This window comes from Chenopodium album, chromosome 23 (assembly GCF_948465745.1).
Source record: "Chenopodium album chromosome 23, dcCheAlbu1.1, whole genome shotgun sequence".
In the NCBI taxonomy this organism is placed as follows: Eukaryota; Viridiplantae; Streptophyta; class Magnoliopsida; order Caryophyllales; family Amaranthaceae; genus Chenopodium; species Chenopodium album.
Window position 1 is genome coordinate 29143975 of NC_137856.1, and position 22863 is coordinate 29166837.

General features: G+C 32.8%; 3 protein-coding genes and 1 pseudogene across 3 annotated transcripts; 2 read left to right on the top strand and 2 right to left on the bottom strand.

Annotated features, from left to right (window-relative positions):
• Positions 1-275: 275 nt before the first annotated feature.
• Positions 276-1028, bottom strand: LOC145607300 (uncharacterized; annotated as a pseudogene).
• A 6556-nt stretch (positions 1029-7584) lies between these two features.
• Positions 7585-11996, top strand: LOC145608067 (eukaryotic translation initiation factor 3 subunit I-like). The gene is made up of 8 exons (XM_081663670.1): positions 7585-7768; positions 8759-8974; positions 9843-9970; positions 10160-10282; positions 10373-10462; positions 11064-11147; positions 11634-11713; positions 11839-11996. The coding sequence occupies exons 1-8, from the start codon at positions 7585-7587 to the stop codon at positions 11912-11914; spliced, it is 981 nt and encodes a 326-aa protein (XP_081519796.1). The 3' UTR covers positions 11915-11996.
• A 1280-nt stretch (positions 11997-13276) lies between these two features.
• LOC145607301 (plasma membrane ATPase 1-like) lies at positions 13277-18338 on the top strand. Its single transcript, XM_081663003.1, has 20 exons — positions 13277-13312; positions 13412-13531; positions 14016-14096; positions 14184-14321; positions 14440-14577; positions 14659-14838; positions 14939-15109; positions 15290-15436; positions 15542-15661; positions 15753-15881; positions 15957-16061; positions 16135-16279; positions 16405-16569; positions 16651-16889; positions 17137-17169; positions 17265-17359; positions 17507-17663; positions 17805-17990; positions 18093-18230; positions 18318-18338. Exons 1-20 carry the CDS (start codon positions 13277-13279, stop codon positions 18336-18338), a joined length of 2544 nt encoding a protein of 847 aa, XP_081519129.1.
• A 731-nt stretch (positions 18339-19069) lies between these two features.
• LOC145607302 (polygalacturonase-like) lies at positions 19070-21672 on the bottom strand. Its single transcript, XM_081663004.1, has 4 exons — positions 21250-21672; positions 20728-21017; positions 19382-19607; positions 19070-19288 (listed from the first exon to the last, which is right to left on the bottom strand). The coding sequence occupies exons 1-4, from the start codon at positions 21670-21672 to the stop codon at positions 19070-19072; spliced, it is 1158 nt and encodes a 385-aa protein (XP_081519130.1).
• Between the last annotated feature and the right edge of the window lie 1191 nt (positions 21673-22863).

The window sequence follows — 22863 nt, forward strand, 5'->3', positions numbered from 1 at the left end:
CAATCTTTAGAGATTCTAGTTGAAAATGGTATGATTTGGTATTATTTTATTAGCTTTAATTATTTCACTGTTTTAATATTTTCAATCCATTCTTTTCTTGCATTTTTTCACGTTTTTTTGAAAAAGGGTTAAACTTGTAAAAGAGACAATGTCCAACAAAATTACTAATAATGCACAAACAAAGTGTAAGATGAAATAACAATAAAGCATTTATCAATATCAAAACTTAGGTATCAATATACGAAAAGGAAAGATAGCAATAATATTTAAAATAATTAATAATAAAGCAAATATGTCTCAAAGTAACAAAGCAGGCCTATTGAAAAAATGGCCAAGACATCCAAGAAGGTGGAGTATGTAGGATGATCATGGATATCAAGCAATTCTCCAGAAATCATCTTATATATAAGTTGTTGAGAAACGAAATATCTTGGCAGAGAAAAATGATACAAGTAGTATCTTAAGTTGGAAAGTCATTTGTGTGAGACAATGGAACAAACCCACATTCTAATGACATTTTCTTGAATCGACTTCAAAGGAATAAACACATTTCTAAGCATGGGTGGATAAGGATAAAGGAGAAAATGTCTTTAAAAATAACATGATACAAATATTGCCTTGCATAAACGGTTCCATCGGGGGCGGCTAGGTACGCACATGACTCAATGAGAAGATTAATGCCAACATACAGTTGTCTACCATGCTCGTTGAGTTCTAAGCAGGGTAGACCCGAGGGTATAGTCATAGGGAGAATATTGATTAAATGAGAGATCATGTTGCTCGAACAATACCATTCTTCTTTGAATCAAAATAAAAACATTATTTAGATGTTTCAATTGCAAAACAATGACCAAATACAGCATGTGCATAAATAACAGTACCGTATCCGAACCAGCAACGAATAAAGGAGGAACTGGAAGGGTTCCCCATTCACCAATTTTTGTATCAAAAACCTCAAAAGGAATTTCAGGTTGTGCAGTGAAACCTCTGTGTACAAAGCGAGAGTAAATGACATATAGATTACCAAATTAAGTTGATACAAAATAAATTGAACTATGAACCATGAATATACAATCTGAAGTTTTTGCGTAGAACAGACTCACGTGAGTCCAATTTATAAATTAACAAATTACATGAATATATATATAAGATGAAAGCCCGTGCGATGCACGGTTTTTTTATCTAAGGTTTTAATTATTTAATTTATTATTGTATTTAATAATATCAGACAAAATTACAAAAGTTTAATTTTAATTTTTTTTACTGTAATTTATAATATGACTTTATTTAGTACAATTGAATTTATTAAATACAAATAAATTGTAAATATGATAATTTTTGAATAGTAGGATATTTTAACAATTTCAATTCATTTAAATATCTTTTTGGAAATTTATCTTTTCCTATTTTTTTTTTTTTTTGGATTTCTTATACTCTGAGTATTGATTTAATAATTGTATCTTTTTCTATATTTTTACTTAAGTTTTTTTCATTAAAATAATTTAATTTGTGGATTATAATTTACGTAGCATTAAATTTTAGATATGTCAAATATAATTCGTTACTTTTATCTATGTGGCAATCTAATTTTTTAATTCAAAAATAAAATGCAAATCTTATTTTTATTGATTGAAATAATTTAATAAATTTATCTTTTCTATATTTTTAATTTAATTCTTTTTCCATTAAAATAATTTAATTCGTGGATTATAATCTACATGGCATTAAAATTTTAGATATGTCAAATCTAATTCGTTACTTTTATCTATGTGGCGATATCATTTTTTATTCAAAAATAAAATACAAGTTTTTTTTTCTTATTGGTCGAAATATTTATCTTTCTTATGTGGTGCTCCAAATGCTCTCCAAAAATGCTTACTTTATTCATACATATTAGATTAATTATCATATTTGACTTCTTTTTTTCATTATTCATATATGGAATACTAGGAAAAGTATTATGTAGAACGAATTCATGTGAGTCCAATGATACCAGGAAAAAAAAATTATTAGACATTAGATAATAATAGTAAGATATTAGATTTGTCAAAAAAAAAAATAGTAAGATATTAGAAAATAAGTATCAGAAAATAGATAACAAGTGTCGAAAATTAGATAATTTTGGTCAGATATTAGCTAATAAGTATCAGAAATTAGATAATATTGGTCAAGTATTAGATAATATTGGTCAATATTCGTCAGGCATATATACTGTTGTTGAAGTTTCTTGAAAGATTTTTCCTACCAAGCTATTAGAGCCGATTTGGAGTTCCGTGAGCCTTGAGTAAGCTGATATATTTGGTGGAATGTGGCATTTAATGATATTGTTCCCAAGCCAGAGACGTCGCAGTTGACTTAAGCGGCCTATTTCTGGAGGAATTGTTACACCAAAAGTATTATTATATAGGGACAACTCATTCAAGAAGCTCAAATTTCCCTAGTGATGGAGAGAGGAAACATGTGAGCTTCGAAGAGAGTTGCTTCAACTTCTTCACTCTCTAGCCTCGATGACATGTAATACCATGCCATTCACAGAAGTGGACTATGTCATTCCACGATCCATTGGGTGGGGTATGGGAGGGTGAGGGTCACTGACCGCCGACAGGGGACTAGGCAGTGGCATTGCGCGGGGAATGAATGTGTGCATTATAAATCGGACTCACGTGAGTCTGTTCTACGCAAAAACTTCTCGGATTACTAACTTTGATCATTGTTTTTAGTAACTTATAAACCACTAAATTTTTTTCTTAAAATATTTTGTCAAATAAATATTATAAAATTTTATAGTCAATTGTTTGATTTTATTTTTATTTACTACGAAGTATTATACAACAATACTACACATATTCTGTATTATGATTACCAACGTTGAAAGAACACTAACTAAATTAATGCTTCAGTCTAAATAATTGTTTTTTCTTTACGGTACAATAAGTCTATTACGATATTATTATTATTATTATTATTATTATTATTATTATATGTATATGTGTATATATATATATATATATATATATATATATATATATATATATATATATATATATATATATATATATATATATATATTGACGGAATACAAAGTATTATATTTACTACATACTACCAAGTATTATATTTTATTTATTTAATATTTTTTTTTTTGTTTTTTGTTTTTTTGAAATAACCACCCCTCAAATTAAACCACCCTATTTTGAAATAGCCACCTCTTATTTCGAATATTTAAAATAACAACTCCATAAAAGAAAAATAAAGTTAGAATTTACCATCCATTGCCTGAGTCCAAACAATTTTCCATCAATTGGGCCCACCTGGCTATTTTTTTCATTTTATATACTCATAGCCTCGATTCTTTTTTTCCTCAATTCGTTTTCACCAACAACAGTCACAAAAAAAAAATCGAAAATCACTGAAAATCTCTAGATTAAGCACTAACATGACAAGGATTAAGTCTCAAGGATAGGAAGTGGGTTTCTAGGTCGAGTTTGTCTCTCGATCTTTCCGAACTAGTATGAGGCACAAATAATTGGGATTTCTCACCTAATTACCACACTAGAGCATCCTACTCAATGAAACCAAACATCCACAATCATGAAAGTAGCATAATCCAATTGAACAAGAAAGGACTCACTCCAAAACCCCATCTTTCGATGTGAGAAGAAGGATGAACACATGAGCATATTGTGGCCATCAAAATACACATGCAATAATAAATTCAAGCACAAACAACCATCAATCCAAGGTAGAACATGAATAAATCCAAGTCAACCAACATAGCTTGCTTGGGTTTTCACCCAACCCCTAACTAAGAGGCTACTCACCAAACATGGTGAAAATTACTCTAACAATTAAATCTAGGGTTTTCATGAATTCAAATAAGGTAGGAAAGAGATAGAACAAGAATGGATTAAACATGCAAGAACAAATAAACAAGATTAAGGGAGAAATTATCAGCTCAAGACAATTAAAACTGAAAATTAAGAGCAAGAGATAGAGGAAAGAGATTACTTAATAAACTTCAAAGTTGAGAAATTGTTGAAATTGATGGAACAAACTTCCAATAATTCTTATAAATGATTGAGATTTTGAGAAACTAAATCAAGGGAGAGGAAAACTATGAACTAATTAAGAGAATAAGTCTAAAGGAGTTAAGAGGGAAGAAGACCCAGAAAAATCAGCCCCCAAAAGCTATTTATAACCCCCAATTACATAATAAACTCCGCAATAGAAAGCTCGCAGAACCTATCGGGCGCGGCCTCTCCAAGGCCTGGAGAGGCCGCTCCATGTCTTGGAGAGGCCGCTCCAAACTGGGGAAAAAAGGGAAGAATGCTCCGTAGCAGGGTGGAGATCATAGGGCTCTCCAAAAAGGTGGAGAGGCCGCGACACAATGTTGGAGAGGCCTTTCCGCATTTCTTCTTTCAAATCTGCCAAGTGAGGCAGGAAGTTCAGCAACGAGGCAATCAAGAGACCTCTTTAAATATGTGGAGAGGCCGCTCCAGTTGGAGAGATGTTGGAGAGGCTTCTCCTCACAAAATTCCTTGAAACTGCCAAGGAAGGCAGTAGCTACAGCAGCGGGGTGGAGAGGCCTCTCCACTGACCTGGAGAGGCCGCGTCTTAGGAGAGGCCACACCACTCTTTTGAGAGGTCGCTCCACTGTAGTCTCTTCTTTTTCTTGACTTGGCTCCCTTGCCTTGGCTTCTTTCCATCATTTTCTTGCTTTCCAACTTGGTTCATCATTTATAGGCTTCACTTGGTTGTCTTTAGGCCTAACAACTCAACAAAAAACACTAGCAACCCGTGAAGCATAGGCTACACAAAAATTGCATAGTAATAGAGCAAAAGTGAACCAAAACATCAATTTTATCAAGTAAACAAGGTTCAAAGATACCCTAAAACCATACCAAATTACAAGTTATCACCTTATTAATGAGCATCAATCTAGCTGTTGCTTTGAGTAATTGTTGCTAAAATGCTAATTATATGTTCAATTATTGAATCAATTGTTTAATTGTTGTATGCGACAGTGAATTTCACCCAAAATTGAGAACCAAGGTTTATGAAAATGAAAAAATGAAGTGAGGAAAAATTAATCAAGCTCTGAGTATATAAAATGGCCTACTTGACGGAAAATTGGTCGGACTCAGGCAATGAGTTGTGAATTCTAACTTTATTTATTTTAATGGGTGGTTATTTTAAATATTCAAAAAAGGGTAGTTATTTCAAAATAGGGTGATTTGAGAGGTGGTTATTAATGTAATTTTTTTTTTGGGTGTATTTTTTAATACTTCATCCATCAATAATCAATAACTTGATATCAAAACAGACATCGAGAGTGACACGTGTCACATCCTGGTGCTCTTTTTTCCTCCAAAACTTCCCTTCCTTTTTTTTTTATATCCTTTTTTCATTTTTTTTGTAAATGTCTTATACAAATATAATAATATCATTCCAAATATTTTATAATACATATGACAAATATATTCGTTTTTATTTCGTGTTCATAATTCTTCAATATACATTTACCTAAAATATTATTTCGACTCTTTTTTAATTTTCTAGATAAACAAAATAGCATTAGCTAGATGTTGCTATAAAAAGTAGTAATAATAAAATTGATTCATATTATTGATATTAAAGAATTACATTACAGATATTTTACAAAAAAAAAAAAGGATTTATTATCATGCATGACACAAGTTTTAAGTTAGTTTTAATTAAATGTATCACTTTATATATATATGGAAATTTCAATTTAGATGCATCATTTTTTTTAGTCAATCAATTCACCCTATCTAACTTATATCACATGCGCTCTGTTTTTTTTTCCCCTCTAAAACTTTATACTCTAAAAACTACCTAAAAGTCTGCAATTTCAAAAGTAATGCAAGTATATAGATCTAGGTATAGGACTATAGGGGGATGTCATAGGGAGAGTACAAAGTGTTATCCTTATCCCTGGCCCACCACTTACTATGGATGCGTTCGATTCACCTGATTTTCACTTATCAGAACTTATTTAAACTTATTTGAATTAATCTAAACTTACATGAACTTATCTGAACACATTAAAACTTATTTTTGTTGTAACTAGATATAAGCCCGTGCGATGCACGGTTCTAGTAAATCTTTTTATTAATTTAAGATTTTTTTTATATGAAGATCATTCATTGGATATTTGGATAAAATTACTAATATCATAAGATATTTTTTTTTTAATTTTAACACTAAAGTTATCTTTCGTAGGTTTATTTATTTTATGTGGCGCTTGAATTTAAAATCTCAAACCTCATTCTTTAATTTTTCTTAAGTGACAATTTAATTTTTTTTTTAAAAAATATATGGCAAATCATTTTATTTATTGGTTAAAATAAGTCCTTTGCAAATGCGTGTTTTTATATACTTGTTCTGTTTCAAAAACGTTAGTCTCATCTAAAATCTTTGAACTATTAAAAAAATTAAGGGGAATCTTCTAAATTTCTCTCTATATATAAGGAAAAACATAGTGATATGAGATTTAGTTTTATTCGTTTCGATAAGTACATTATTAGTATCTAATTTTTATAATAATTGCTAGGGAGATAATTATTAGTTTTTTAAATAATTTATATTTTATTGTTCACTATTCGTTATTTTTACCTAGGTGGCAAAATTCTTAAATCTTATTCGTCACTTTTTCTTAGGTGGCGAGTGAATTTTTTAATTCTAAAACAAATTATTAATCTAAAATTTCATTGGTCAAAATAATACCTTTTCTTATGTGGCGTGCCGAATGCTCTCCAAAAATGCCTACTTTATTTATATATATTAGATTAGATTTGTACTTGGGTAATCCTCAAAACTAGTTAAACCCGATCCCTTGTTACACCGACCTATAATAAGTGAAAATAAGGTGAACAATTAAGACCCTAAACCAGTTTTCATACTCGCTCCATTGGGTGAGATGGGGCGGGCCCACTAACATCCCTACCTTTTACTTATGGCCTTAATGACTTATACTAATCCCTACTTTCCAAAATTTTTAATTCACTTAACTCGAGTTGGATTGACTCCTAAAAGGCCAGGGTTTTCTTAGTTTCATACGGAATCACGGAGCATGTAGAGTCTTTTTATCTTACCTTTTCTAAAAAATAAATTTAATTTAATGATTTAAATCTGACGGTTGATATTATTTAGATCCGACGGTTTATATCACGTCCGTAACATTTAAATACCTCCCAATCTCCCATATTGTACTAACATTACCTCCCTTTAGAGCTTCTGTATACGCTGTACGTTCTCTCACTCTCTCCTCCATTGAAGCGGAATCTGAGCTTTCTCTCTCCTCCATTAAAAAATCTTCTAAGCTTTCTCTCTCCTCCATTAAATCATCTTCTAAGGTAAGATTTTTGTTGTAATCTTAGAAACCCAATTTCACAATTTAGGGTTTAATTTGAATATTCGATTGTCAATGTAATCAATTTTAACGATTCATACTGTTGCTATAATTTTATTGCGCAATTTACACTGATATTTATCAGCAAGATTTGATAAATTCGGTTGATAAGAGTCTTATTTGTGTGATAAAGTGTTAAAATTTAGGTTAATATGAGGCCAATTTTGATGAAGGGGCATGAAAGGCCTCTAACATTCTTGAAGTACAATCGAGACGGCGACCTTCTCTTCTCTTGCGCAAAGGATCACAACCCGACTGTTTGGTACGCCGACAATGGAGAACGCCTCGGTACCTATTCCGGTCACAACGGCGCCGTTTATTCGTGCGACGTCTCTTGTAATTCTCTATTACTCTTGATTTACTTTCTTCGTTTTTATTTACTTGCAACATAAACTTGTAACACGTGCTTTTAGGTCGAGATCATATAACTTAAACAGACATATTATTCAAAATAATTTTTACACGTAATACCGTGCTTTTACTATTCAAAATAATTTTTACACGTAATACCTAAACCTACTTTGCTCCTATTGTTAAAATTATTTTGATAAAATAGTTCGTTTACCTTAACTAATCATCTCAAGTAACAGATAAAGCTTTTTTATTTTTTAATTTTTTTAAATTTTTGATTATTGATATATTGTGTATTGGTGAAAACAGCCACTATTTTAAAATCAAATAATTTGAGCATGTTTGACAATTTTTGTTATGATATGAAGTTAAGGTTTTAGGTTGGTTTGGATATTCTTACTTATTACTCTAAGGATATGGTTGATGGAAATGGTAGATTACAAGAGACCTTAGAAGATGGTTAGATGATTACTTCTAAACCAACCCAATACGTATTATTGCTACTTGCAATTCGAGTGTTTGTAAATTCGAAATTGTCTCGAGTTTGGTTTAATCCTGCTTATACTTTTGTTTCTTGGTATTTGTTCCAATATGTATTATGTATGAACATTTGAGGACAAGTATATGAGGTGTTTTGGGGTGTCATATTGGCTGCAGTGATGCAAAGGTTAAAGTTAGAACTGTAGAAGAAGGAAGTGGAGTAAAAATAATGCTGAATAAGGGTGCCTTGGGTTTGATTTCATTTAAATCTTATAAAATTGTTTTGTTTCATCGATATGACATTATTATAGTCAAACCACTTGAAGACTATTATGAAACTTCATATTATTTTGGTGTATTTTAAACTTTGGACTGTTAACTGAATTTTGAGCAAATTAAACGTTGGTTAAATTTCACCATGAATATGTTTAAAGTTTCTACACTTGTTTAAAGTTGTGAATTTGTGCCCGTTATTGATGATATCTTTTATTTTAGGGGATTCTTCCCGTCTAATTACTGCCAGTGCGGATCAGACAGTAAAGTTGTGGAACCTTAAAACCGGAGAGGAATTGTATACCTTCTATTTTGACTCTCCTGCAAGGTCGGTGGATTTTTCAACTGGTGATAAACTTGCTGTTATCACCACTGATCCATTTATGGAAAAGACTTCTGCAATTCACGTGTATTGTATTGCAGAAGACATTGATGAACGTAAGTGTGGCATATGTTTTTCACTTTTCTGGACTTCCTGACTGTTTACATCATTTTCGGCCTAGGAATTATATATTGTTTTGTACATTTATTTATAACTGACCAATTCTTTCCCTTGCAAGCTTGGCTTTTGGTTTTGTATACTGTATGTTTGAAGACTCTGAACTGTTATTTTAATTGTAGCCTTTAGAGTTTTAAGGCTTAGTTTGTAGAGATGGAGCCATGGAGGTAGCTTCTACTCTAACAACAGTGCTTTGGAATTGGAATGCTTAAAATTAGTTTTGCTTTCATATTTATTTATTTATTTATTATTATTATTATTATTATTATTATTATTATTATTATTATTATTATTATTATTATTATTATTATTATATATATATATTTTTTTTTCCTAACAATTAGAATCACCACAATTTATAAACTGTTGATCTAGAGGGGTAATTTTTCAAAAACTTACTTCTACTCGTACATTTAATCTATCTAATTAATTGGTTGTGCAATCACTAACATCTACTAAGAACAATTACTTTTCCATAAGGGTCTTAATAAGTATGATGATGCTATGTGTGCTTTTTTTTGTTAAGAGATTTGTGATCTTATCATATGATACTTTGGGGGCATTTTCTAATCATTTAGCATGGTAATTGTTTTATGATATACATGTTTTTATTTGAGGCTTAGGTTACTTTTTTAGCTGAAAATAATAACCAACTCTTTTTTATGAGCAACATGTAGGTTTTTTGCTTTTCGCTAACATTACTTGTCTATGTATTTGTGTGTATATCCATTAAATTTTATTCCTTCTCACTTTTTTCCCTTGAAATCTGCTCCTAAAGATGACATTATTGTTTACATTGATTTGCAGAGAGTGATAGGCCTGTTCTTGTCATTAGGGGCCCAACTGGAAGAATCAATAGAGCTGTTTGGGGGCCTCTAAACAGCACTATAATCAGCTGTGGTGAAGATGGTATCATCCGTGTCTGGGATCCTGTGGTAAGTAGAACTACCAATTGTATCATTTCTGTTTTTTTATATACTTGTATCCACATAGCCTTGAGTCTTGGAACTTCATGAAAGAACAGTGCGCCTTAAAATTCTGTTATATGATTTACGTGTGCTTGAGTTCTTTTTTGCTTCTTTTGCCATGTTTGTTGGTTTGATTTTTAGTGCTTCAAATTGCAGACTGGCCAGGAGAAGATGTCTACAAAGGACCATAAAAATGGTCACACGAAAGCTATTAAATCACTTTGTCTATCTGCAGACAAGTCACATTTCCTTACTGGCTCTCTGGATAATCAAGCAAAGGTTGTATATCTCATGATATTTGAACGAATTAAGTTGCTGTGTTGATTTTTGTTTGTTTTTGTGCTAACATGGTTTGTTTTCTTTCTTCAGCTCTGGGACACAAGGACTTTAACTCTCCTTAAATCCTACAGTACAGAGCGACCTGTGAATGCTGTTGCCATGTCTCCTTTACTGGACCATGTATGTTACTTGAATTTTCATTTTCTTTTTTTTTTCCTTCTAACTTGTTACCAGTTTTACTAGCTGTGTGGTGTCTATATTTGTACTGGTCCAGTTTTCCCACGGAATATTTCCTTAGGGCAAGAAATTTGGTATTTGAAAGGTTTTCACTACAGGATGTTTGATGACTTGATGAGTCTTAAGCCTCAGCTGGATAATCATATATCTCACTTTGTACTTGTATCACCATAGTTATGTTAAACTGCAGTTAGCATAGTGATATATTGCATACCCTAATGATATGCTTCAATTTGTTATTAACATCTAGTTTAGTGATGGGAGAAATTAAAGTGACTCATAGTTATGTACAATTTTTATTGATTGTGAACTGGTATACGGCCTGGATCATGACTCCTTATATCCGACTCACAGTTATCCTGCTTGAGGTGGGAACCTATATATGAGTTATTGAGGGTAATGATGTTATGTAGGAATACCTTTTTAATGTGCATGTGGTGCAGCAGAGCCTTTTGTTTTCCCGTACAATCTGTAATATTCTCATGAAAACCTTTGTTATATAAGCCTACAGCATTAGACATTGCTTGAACTGTGTTTCCTACAGGTTGTGCTTGGAGGAGGTATTGATGCATCATCTGTGACTACAGATGGTCGTGCAGGAAAGTTCGAAGCAAAATTCTTTGATAAGGTAAATCACACAAACTATATGTGAATGAAAGATTGCATTTGTTATTAGTATGAAAGGGGGCTGAATGACTTTTCAGCTTACTGATACTTTTGAGTTGCACTGCCCACCAATAGTATAACTGTGTCTCTTCTTGAAGACGTGTTGCATTTTCATGTAAATTCCTACATGTAAGACTCCATGCTCATGCCTGCAGTAATAATTTGCTCTTTTTACATATTGCTCTATTGATAAATCAGATTACATGATATATCAGTATGTTATAAGCTTAAGCATTGAACATCATATTTCTTTTGAATTGGTATTCGACACCTCTCAGTAGACTTGCAGCAAACATGTATCGAGGCTTTTGCAAACCAAAAAACTAAAACATCTAACAACTCTATATTAGAGGTTTTCTGCCTAGTTAATTAACCCATTACTTGATGGTTGTGAATTCAAAACCAACATTCACAGTAACATAATTAATTTATGTTATTTTGCTTGCAGATCCTCATGGCAGAAATTGGAGGTGTCAAGGGACATTTTGGGCCTATGAATGCCTTGGCCTTCAATCCTGATGGGAAAAGGTAAATAATCACGCTAGATTAATCTGTGTTTAGTGCTGTCTACTCTTTATTGGAAGTTATCTTTATAAGGTTGTGTCAAAGCTCTATGGAAAATTTTCTCAAGTTTTTTTTTCTGTATTGTGCAGTTTTGCCAGTGGGGGTGAAGATGGTTACGTGAGGTTGCATCACTTGGACTCGGACTATTTCAATATCAAGCTCTAATCATGTTTTTTAATTATGTCGAGAGAAGAGCATCAAGGGCAACAATGTTGACATGATTCAATCCCAGATTTTGGGTACCGCCCCCAAGACTAACCTACGAAAATAGTTGGCATGCACAAGTTGTAAATATCTTGAGATAGCCTTTTTTTTCCCCCAAAAAATTAGTCTTCTTTCTCCTACGAGTATTGCATAAGCAATGGATCCCTGGTACTATTATTTATTAGTATATTTACTGTAAATTCTGCAAGTTATGAATCAATCTTTTTATCAATCAATCTTTTAGAGCTTGGATATTTTGAGGTTACACCTAAGTCCTAATCCTGATTATTTACATATCAAGCTTTAAATATCTCAAATATCTTGAATCAGCTTATTTTTTTGAATATCTATTATAAAATAGAACGGATGAAATGTGTTAGTTATCATTATTATAAATTCAGAGGTACGTCAGCAATACAAGTTCTTGGCTACCTGTTTTCAATGCTTTCTTGCCTTGCCTTGTACTTTTAATCTTTTATTAAAGCAGTGGAAAACCAATCTCATAAAACATGAATTATATTTTAATTATTTTATTTTATTTAGTATTATTTTTACTATATTTATACTTCTTCCCTCTCATAATAGATACTCCTTTAATTGCATTGACATTTTGCATGAGTCATTTATTTATAAAAACTACAGTACTATAAATACCCTACAAATACCTTATAAATGGTGAATTGCACCTCGGAAAAAGTATTAAACAACCATAATTTTCCTACTCGAGGAGTTATTTTGAAGTTAAGTTTTTTTTTAAAAATATATTAATAATAAAAAACCATTTCTTTTCCATGGATATATATTGATATTTTAACAATCCGGTATTATCACTAGTACTTTGGATAAAAAATTGTTAAAAGGATAAAAAGATATTTTCTTAAAGAAAATTCTAGGGTTTTATGGTATACAAAGTATCATTTCTATCACTTAAAAACAAATTCAACAAAATTATTACTGTATTTATCCTCCTTCTGTCACTGGTTTATGGTAGGGAGGCTTATAAGCAAATCAAAGCTATTGCTAAAAGAGTATGGGAGTATAGCGAATTACCAATTTGAATTGGATTGGATTGAACTTTATAATTTATATGGGTCTTTCAAGGTATGCCTTATAAGGCATTAAGCATACATGATATTTATTTACGAGTATTTGTTATTTTTTGAAAAAAAAAAAGCTATTTATATACTCACAAATATAACATGATTTTAGTTATGCATAATATTATTAATCAGTATAATCAGTAAGGGCTTTTGACTAGAGGACTTCACTCGCTTAGTACTGCTTGGATCGGAGTTTCTAACAACAATTCAACAAGGAGTTAGAATGACCAAGTCTCGAGTTTCGGATGGCATTGATTGGGTATTTGATCATTTCGAATACATTATGGTTTTATACAGATTGGTTTTACATTGATTATATAGCATGTATAATTGTTTTGATCTTTGTTTGTGGTTACAGTACAATGTACCAGTTGATCAAGTCTTTGAAAAACTTGGGTGTAGCAGAGTTGGCCTCACTTCTGAGGCTGTTACTGAAAGATTAGCCATTTTTGGCATCAATAAATATGAACATAAAAAGGTATATGATTTTTTAGTGGTTGCATTTTTTATACTCATTTGTCTTTGATTCATTATTGATTCCTAGTTCCAGATTATATAAATTTATAATCAGAAAGGCGCCTTTGAGATTTAGTAAACACTTTTAATAATTTATCGGATTGATCAAAATGTGTTTAAGATATGAATGCCAGATATTTTCAGCTTATGATTATGGCATGTGAACCCATTTTAGCCTCAGATAATTCAACTGCTAGTCCCTGAAATATACTGATGGTTCTGTTCTTTCACGAGATCGAGTTGATTTGTTGATATCAATATTATAACATGAAAATAAAAGGTGTAAATTGAAGGGAAAGGCGTTCTTTTTACTGCTTGGATTTTCTCTCCTTGTATATAAACCATCATTTTCCGCGGTTTTACACTGTATATATATAAATATATTACGTTTGCTGTTAGATACTGTAAAATCTTACGCTGCTAGTTCATAACCTCGTGCATTGCAGAAGAGTTTTCTCCTGAAGACTGTATGCTCAATGTGGACTCTTCGAATGGCAGCTGCAATCATTGCCATTGCCATTGCTTGGGTGAGCATCGGGTTTCTAATTATACTTGTTTCTCTATGAAGTACTGCTTGTGCAATTCGACTCAATAGATTTATGTGATTGATGCAGGGCAAGAACCTACATTGGCCAGTGGTTGTTTCGGTCTTTCTTGTGCTTTTAATTGCTCCACTTATGAGTCTTATTACAGAGAAAGATATCTATAATCAGCAAACCTCTGTCATGGCACCCTTAGCAAGGAAAGTAAAGGTATGCATGCTTGATTGCTTTCAATGCTTGGTCTATCTGTATCACAGTATCACTTGAGAGTCGCGACTATACACTTGTATTTGTGAGGCTGTTTCTAAAGTTAAGGCTATTTCATCAGGTTCTGCGTGATGGTTGGTGGACTGAGGAGTATAGTTCACAGTTGGTCCCTGGGGATGTAATCAGAATTAATGCTGGAGACATCATTCCAGCTGATGTGCGTCTACTGGAAGGAGACAATGCTGTGATAATTGATGAGGTTAGTTGTGATGTTAGTGATCAATATAATTACTTTTGTGTATCTGTTATTGCTGAAAATTTGATTTCCTGTGCTTTGCAGTATGTTTTAACAGGAGTTTCGTCTAGAGTAAATAAGAGAGCAGGGGATGCAGTATACTCTGGCTGTATTTGTGAACTAGGAGGATCTGAAGCTGTGGTCATTGCCACCGGTGCTCGAACCTCCTTTAGGAAAAAAGATTGCCTGGATTACAGCACCAATGAAGTCAACTGCTGGGATAAGGTAAAAAGTTCTAGTGGATTTCAACACTAAAAATATATAGCTACTTGTTCTATCTTCTTAACCCCATGTATTTATTTTGCTTTTTTTCTTTCGTTTTTAGGTTTTGGTTGGCATTAGGAATGTATGCTTGTGCTTGGTTGCTGTTGGTTTGTTGGTAGAGATTGTTTTCATGTACCTTTTCCAGCACATATCATTTTGGCACGGAATTGATAATCTGCTTGTTCTCCTCATTGGTGGAATTCCCATTGCTCTTCACACCAATGTTTTGTTTGTGATTTACAAGAACTTAAATGGCCTGAAGGTTTGTGCTTGATAGTTATTCTATCTCGTCTTTTCTATTTCTTATTTAAAGTTCAATAATCATCTTTGCTTATAAGTCTATGAACACTGTGGCATGATGGCTAGAATCAATTAGGTAGAATAGACTACATGTTATCATTGTCTCCTAGAGAAATTAACTTATCGAAACTATTTACAGGGCGCTATCTTAATGAGATTGACTGCGATAAAGGATATAGCTGTCATGGATGTACTTTGCTGTGATACAATAGGAACCTTGGTAATGAACAAGCTCACAGTTGACATGACAATGATTGAGGTATAATTTATTTTCTTGTAAACTACAGTTTTTGATGGATGCTGTAACTGCAAATCTCATTAGAAATTCCAGGATTTGCTTTGAAAATCTGTAAATCTTTCTCAGGTATTCGACAAGGGAGTAAATGCAGATACCGTTATTTCAATGGCAGCAAAAGTATGTCAAACTAAAACCAATGATGAAGTAGATGCTGCCATTCTTGAAATGTTCTTCAACTCAAAAGAGGTAAATAATGAATAATATGACATAAATTTCTGTTCGTTTTTTAGGGGTTACTATGCCACATCAGTTTATGTTATATCCCTTTTCCATTCAGGCTTTGGCTCGCGTTCAGAAAGGAACTTACTTCTCATTTGATCAAACTCCGAATGATGAAGTCAGAGCAGTAACTTACTCAGATGGTGATGGAAAATTTCACAAAGTTTGCATAGGTGCTCCTCAGCAGGTACTGCTTCGCGACCTAGTGGTAATAATGTCTTTCATCTTCTCATCTTATTTAATGCTCTCAGTTGGCTCTTAGGTGTTAAATCTGGCACGTAACAAGAGCGATATAGAGATAAGAGTTCATGCAGTGATTGACAAGTTCACACAGCGAGGGTGGCATTTGCAAGCTGTAGCATATCAGGTAATATTCAGGCCTTGTCCTTCTGTTGAGACTTGTGACAGCAGTTTGGTTGATGTCCATGAAATTCATACAGGAAGTTACTAATGGGACGAAAAAAATTTCTGAGGATGCCTGGACATTGATTGGTATCATTCCACTTTTCAATACTCCTAGGTGTGACAGTGCTGACGCAATAGCAAAGGCTTTTGATCTTGGTATTAGCATCAAAATGCTAACAGGTTAGCTGTATTCAGATTGTGATAGTAATCTCGCTCCTCTGTACTACGGGCTTAGTATATAGACAGAGTTTTGCCTTTTATTTTGTTCTGAACCTGATACTTCCTGATATGTTCGTGTATTTCAGGTGACCAACTAGCAATGGCAAAGGAAGGTGGTCGTCATTTGGGTATGGGAACCAATATGTATCCTGTGTCGTCTTTGCTCGGGGAAAGCAAGGACAAGAAAATTTCTGCCTCATTATTTCATGATCTGATTGAAAAAGCTGACGGATTCACAGATGTTACATCAGGTATATTCATACTGTTTCTCTTATGTAGACATGTTTAACTATTTGTTTCTCTGATGGTTCATGATGTCTATTTTGCTTCAGGGGCTAAGTATGAAATTATCAAACAATTGCAAGTCAGGAAACGCGTATGTGGAGTAACAGGTAGTGGTGTAACTGATGTCCCTGCCCTTAAGAAGGCTGATATTGGCATAGCTGTCGCAGATGCAACAGATGCAGCTCGTAAAGCTTCAGATCTTGTCCTCTCAGAACCTGGTCTTAATGTCATCATCAGAGCTGTGCAAATATGTCGTCAGATCTCACAGAAGATTAAAGATTACTGCGTAAGCTATTTACCATTACGATTCCAGTCTACTATCTTACATAGGCTATGTCCTCTTCCATATTATCAATAAAAATCAATATCAACTTATTACAATTACACTAAAGAGGCGTAAAAATCAGGTGAAAAGAACAGGGCCTAATACATGATTTTGTCACCGATGTGCTCAACTTCATTGTAATACTGTCAACACATGACTCATTCATTACATCTAATTTTTTCTTAAAAAAATTTCCTTCTGCTTACAGATTCACATCGTTTCAATCACTGTCTACACCACTGTAAGTAACTAATCCTTCAACTTTGAAACATCAAACCTGATAAAAGTTTCAATTGACTCCGCTTAACTCTTTTTCCTCATGTTATCGTGTTACAGCTTGGTTTCATGCTGCTGGCTTTCATATGGAAATTTAATTTCCCACCCATAATGATGGTTCAAATTGTTGTCTTCAATGAGGGTGTGTGTCTCATGTATCCTGTGCTTACATGTTTATCAATAATTATTTCGTTGCACAACGAGGCCTTGGTCTTTGGACTACTGAGATGTATCTATAGTGATGCAGTCGATTTTGAAAGAACTCTTATATGTAACAGAAATCATTGCATTGCAGTTCTAAGCTGTACCTATGGAGTGTATCGGACGAGACATTCTCTTATGGTGCCTGATCATTGGGGGCTTCCTAAGATAGTTAAAACTGGAGTAGCTCTAGGTGGTTATTTGGCTTTCATGACCATCTTTTTCTTCTGGATAGCATTCGAGAAGGATTTCTTTCAGGTACAAAGATCATTTTGTTCTGTTTTTTTTTTTTTTTTTTTTTTTTTTTTTTTTTTTTAAATGGTCTTAAATAGAAATGTAGCATATTATTTAGAAGCAGATGAAATAATATATGTATTTTCGCTTTCTTGATTTTGGTAGCGTATTTTTGGAGTGACAAGCCTCATGGAAGTAGCTCATAGCAGTGACTACAGAAAACTTGCATCTGCAATATACCTTCAAGTTAGCATCAGTATTCACGGCCTAGTACTTGTGACTCAATCGCGAAGATGGTCAAATCCGGTTATTGACACTTGCTTTCTTCTGATGTGTCTGTGTGTTCACCTGGTAATCACTTTATTAATTTTCCTGATTATGACATGTTAATTGCATTGTGTTTCCTTATTTGTGCTTGGACAATAAGCTTAACTCGCTTCCCATTCTTGGCAGCTTGCAACTGTCATTGCTGTTTATGCCGATTGGAGCATAATCCAAGGGATCGGATGGGGTTGGGCTGGTGTCATTTGGCTCTACGACATTATATTCTATGTACCACTCATCGTTATCAGGTTGTTCATTCATTATGCTGTGAGTGAAAGTGCCTCTGATCGTATCAAGCAAAGCCATTGGCTGTCTAATTGAGCTGCTAGTACAACCTGTTTTTATTGTACACAGGTTAATGGTTCGTCTGCATAAGCTCATCATGCAGCACATTGCGATTAAAAGTGTAGCCAAAATTTTTTTTGGTTCACTATTTACATGAGATGTGACTAAACCTTGGATTTGGCCAAGAATTCTCATTCATTTTTGATGAGAGCATGATTATTAGTGCTAAACATTTTGTTTTGGATCGGGATATAATATAAGCTAAGGGATGAATTATATGTGATCTCGATCCTTTAATCCTAGTAGTCACATTTGAGGAGTTTTTATCATAATCAATTACTATAATAGACGTGTAAAGTCTTTATAGATCGAGTTGTTGATGTGAGAGTGACCAGTTAGAAATTTATCACGTGTATGAAGGTTATGAATCCTCATGGTCAATCAATAATCATTTTTCGAAAGGAAACTTTATTAAGACTTTCAATTGAAGTACACGTTTAAAATACAACATAACAAACACCAAAAGTTAAAAGCATGAATAATGATACTACTCTGATACAAGTAGTATCATCAAGATATAATAATACACCACAATGTCAGGCTATTTCAATTCGTTTTTTGTTTACATGAAAGTAAATCAACAAACGTATTGTAAGCCATCATTCTTTGAAGTGTATACATGAAATTAAAGGCTTAATTGCTTAATAAGCCTTCAAGTTCGATTAGTGACCCCTGTACTTGTGCTTGACATATGAGCATGACCGTGTAGAGGACAATATGTGAGAGTGTTATATGCACCCGGATAAAGGAAGAAACAAAATCTAAAAACAACTTCGAGGGGAAACCTTTCCTTGAGTAAATCCGCGAGCATAGCTACAAGTTGAAACTGCTGGTTTACTCCCAAAAGTTAACCTGATATCTTGCAGCTTAATCCCTTTGCATGGATTAGTTGGGCTACAAGTAAATTGTATTGCTTCTTTGCGTAACGATGTACCCTTTATGTTTATGTAACTCACATTTTTTATCTTCACTCCTGAATTCTGCCATGAAAAAAAATACTATATGTGAACAAAACATAGCATATATTGTACTTACGGAGTACTAGTACTTGGCCAATTGATGAAAGAAATTACCTGTCGAGGACATTGGTTATTAGGACAATATATTTGATCAATGAGTATGGGATAAAAGACATTTTCCATGATGATGTTGCGAAATATAACATTACGGACAAAGCTGTCGCTTGGTCTTGCCCATGATTTGATTCTAACGCCGAATGTTGTCTTATAAAATACTACATTCGATACAATTATGTTTTGTACACCATCTTCATGTAAGCTGTTGCCCATGCTTCCAATACTGCATAAAGCAAATATGTACCTCAATATTGTGACGTTTAATAATAATATATGGGTAATGCTATATGCAGCCCTAAGGGTTGCATATAAGCATTGAATATACTTTCTTTTTTTGTATTAAATTGGGAATATATCAACAATTCACGAGTACATTGGTGTAATAAATGTTAATTTTATGTTTATTCTTTTCAGTTTTAACTCATTATATGTAGCCCTACTGCATATATCTTTTTTCTAATTAATTATTTAATTAAGTTGCTACGTACATTTTTTTTTTTAAATCTATCGAGGTTTCCCTCAAGTTGCTACTATACGTACGTAGTAGTACTCATGAAGTCATGAAAGACAATTATATTTAATCAACTTATTTCACTTAAACATCTTCTAATAATTTGATTGCTCTTATAAATTTTCTGGTCAATTCTCAACATTATATTTTATTATTCAGAAATTACAAGTAAAATACTTTTATGAAAATTTACACCCAAGTTTTAAATTTGTTTTACAAAATATTATTCAGTAAATACAAGTAAAATATTTTATGAAAATTTACACCCAAGTTTTAAATTTATTTTAAAAATAATTCTAAAACGTATGCAAAATTATTATTTGTGAAAGTTGGAAGTCTATTAACGCATAAAACTGATATATATTATGGAAAAAAATTTATGCAGCCCTTAGACCGGGCAACATATAAGGAGTTAAAAGTGAAAAGATTAGACATAAAATTAATTGCTTAAAGTCTCGATAGATTCATATTGAACCTTAAATATTTGCTTAAAACCTGAATGATGTATTCTTAAAACACCAAAAATATTAATATTTGGCAGGAGTTTACTTGTAAAATTAAGAATATAAAATTATATATTATATTATCAGACATTGGATCCATATGTGATACATGTTAATTACTCCTTCTATGACCATTTAAATTTGCTCTGTCCCCTCATAATATTTGCTCTGCATTATTATTTGACCCATTAGGTATTCAGTATTGACAGTTAACTATATTATTACTTGTCAATTTGATATCAGCGCATAAAAAACAATTGCGTGAAAATTTATTATAAGATGATGGATGGGAGGAAAGGGGTTAAATTAAAGTATATAGAAGTTAATACCTTATACCATGGCCAGGACCACAAGCAATTTTATTAACAACCATGTTTTTGGTTCCAGGTCCAATGGCGATACAATCATCTCCTGTTTTAATTACGGAGTTGTAAACGGAAATACGATTAGAGTTTTGAATATTCATGCCATCCGTGTTGGGGCTGCCGCTCGGAGCTCTTAGTGTCAAGTAACTAATAGCCATATTATTGCAGTTCTTTATGCTCATGTGACTCTTTTGGCTGTTCATTGATTTTAGCCCACGTAACACTATGCCACCACATGATACAAATGATATGGACTGCCCCAAACAAACACAAATGTAACTATGAGAAAGTTTAGGATAATTAGTCATAATAACAATGCTAGTAAGTAGGAATGTAAAACGAGTGAGACTAAATGGCTAGCTGTTAGCTGGCTACTACACAGTACATACTCAATGCGCAAAGCATGAGTGTGTGACATACACGCGCCAACACATGACGTGATATATAACTATGAAACTATGAACGAACAAAGAAGAAAGTGTATACCTGAGCTCCATTGTAACAATATCCATTATGTTTCCTACATGACCAAAAGGAATGACCTCTAGCATCAATTGTACCACCATCAATAGTTAGACCAAAAATATTGTAAAACATAAGCCACACATTTGAACGTGCCAACACACGGTAATCCGATGGGCCAATAATTGTACCCCTCATCCTTAAGGTTACATGATTTCTACACGGTCCGTTAAAGGACATAGGCCGGACCACAAATCTACCCGATGGTACATCAAGTATAACTTGCTTAACCGATCCACATGCCCAAGCCCACGCCTTTTGGAAGGCTTGGGTTGAGTCGGTCCGGCCATCACCCCTTGCCCCAAAAGCCACCACACTATATGCTTCATTTGGCTTTACAAGAACAAGTAATAAGAGAGAAATAACAAAGAAATAAACCTTAACCATCTTCCCTTTACAATTATGTTTGAGAGGAAGATGTTTAATTAAGTTTGAGGCTCTTGTTTAATTACTTTTGTTATGATAATTGATAAGTAACTTGACTTATATATAATGAAAATGTGGGTGTAGAGTACGTGTAAATCTTATTATAAATGATTGTAAGTCAACTAATCTAGCTAGATCATGCATGTTAGAAAATTACGTTATCAAATACGTACTAAGCATGTGAAGATGCATACTTAATTAGTGATTTATCATGAGAATCTTATAGAGTTCCTAAGAAACAATAATGCAATAGCATAATTTAATTTTTAACCAATGTATAGTCATTAATTTGGGTAATGAGCCAATTATGACCTACAATCGTATCCTCAACTTGCAATCTTTGAAGTCTACAATATAAGCTAGGAATATTTTCATGTATTGATTGATTTTATACATATTGATTATCCTTGTACTTAACAATGTCTGTACGTCCTCATTGTTGATTTGTCGTTAATAAGTTACTTGTTGAAGGATTTTATGTTTTTAAACTCATTTGTAGTTCATTTAAACCAATAATTGGGAACTGCCACTTGATAGCGTCAATCTAGGTTTACCTCTAATTTTACCAGCCTGATTCGATTCGACCTAAAAAAAAACCAATTCAAATTTGACTCATATGGACAAAATAATATAGCATGACTTAATTTTAAAATAGATCCAACCCACTAACTTGATATGACCTCACCGAACCCCACTCAAGTACCTGAATTAACACCTCTTGAAAACGTGAGAAGGGTAAAACTATATAGACACTATAAATACTACCTTCCTATTTGATCTAAACATACACTTACTAATCACTACATGTACAAATTTTAATAAAAAGAAAAGCGAGTTTTTATGTGATGAATAAGTGTAAGAAAAAATGTGGTTAGCCCGCATCTGAAAGACAAGATAGTTAATGTCCTTAATGATAACATATGTTGTACATAATTGTTGATACTGTCTATTGTCCAAAAACAATGTTGTACTTGAATACATGATCCATATGAAAAAATATTAATTAAAAAAACTTAAATTAACCTTTTTGAATAAGATTGGTCCAATGTAATGCATTTTATTTACTTGGACCATGTTAAATGTTTAATAGATAGCTTAAAACTATACAAGTATATGACTACGTACAATTATGTCAAGTTATAACTTAAAAGA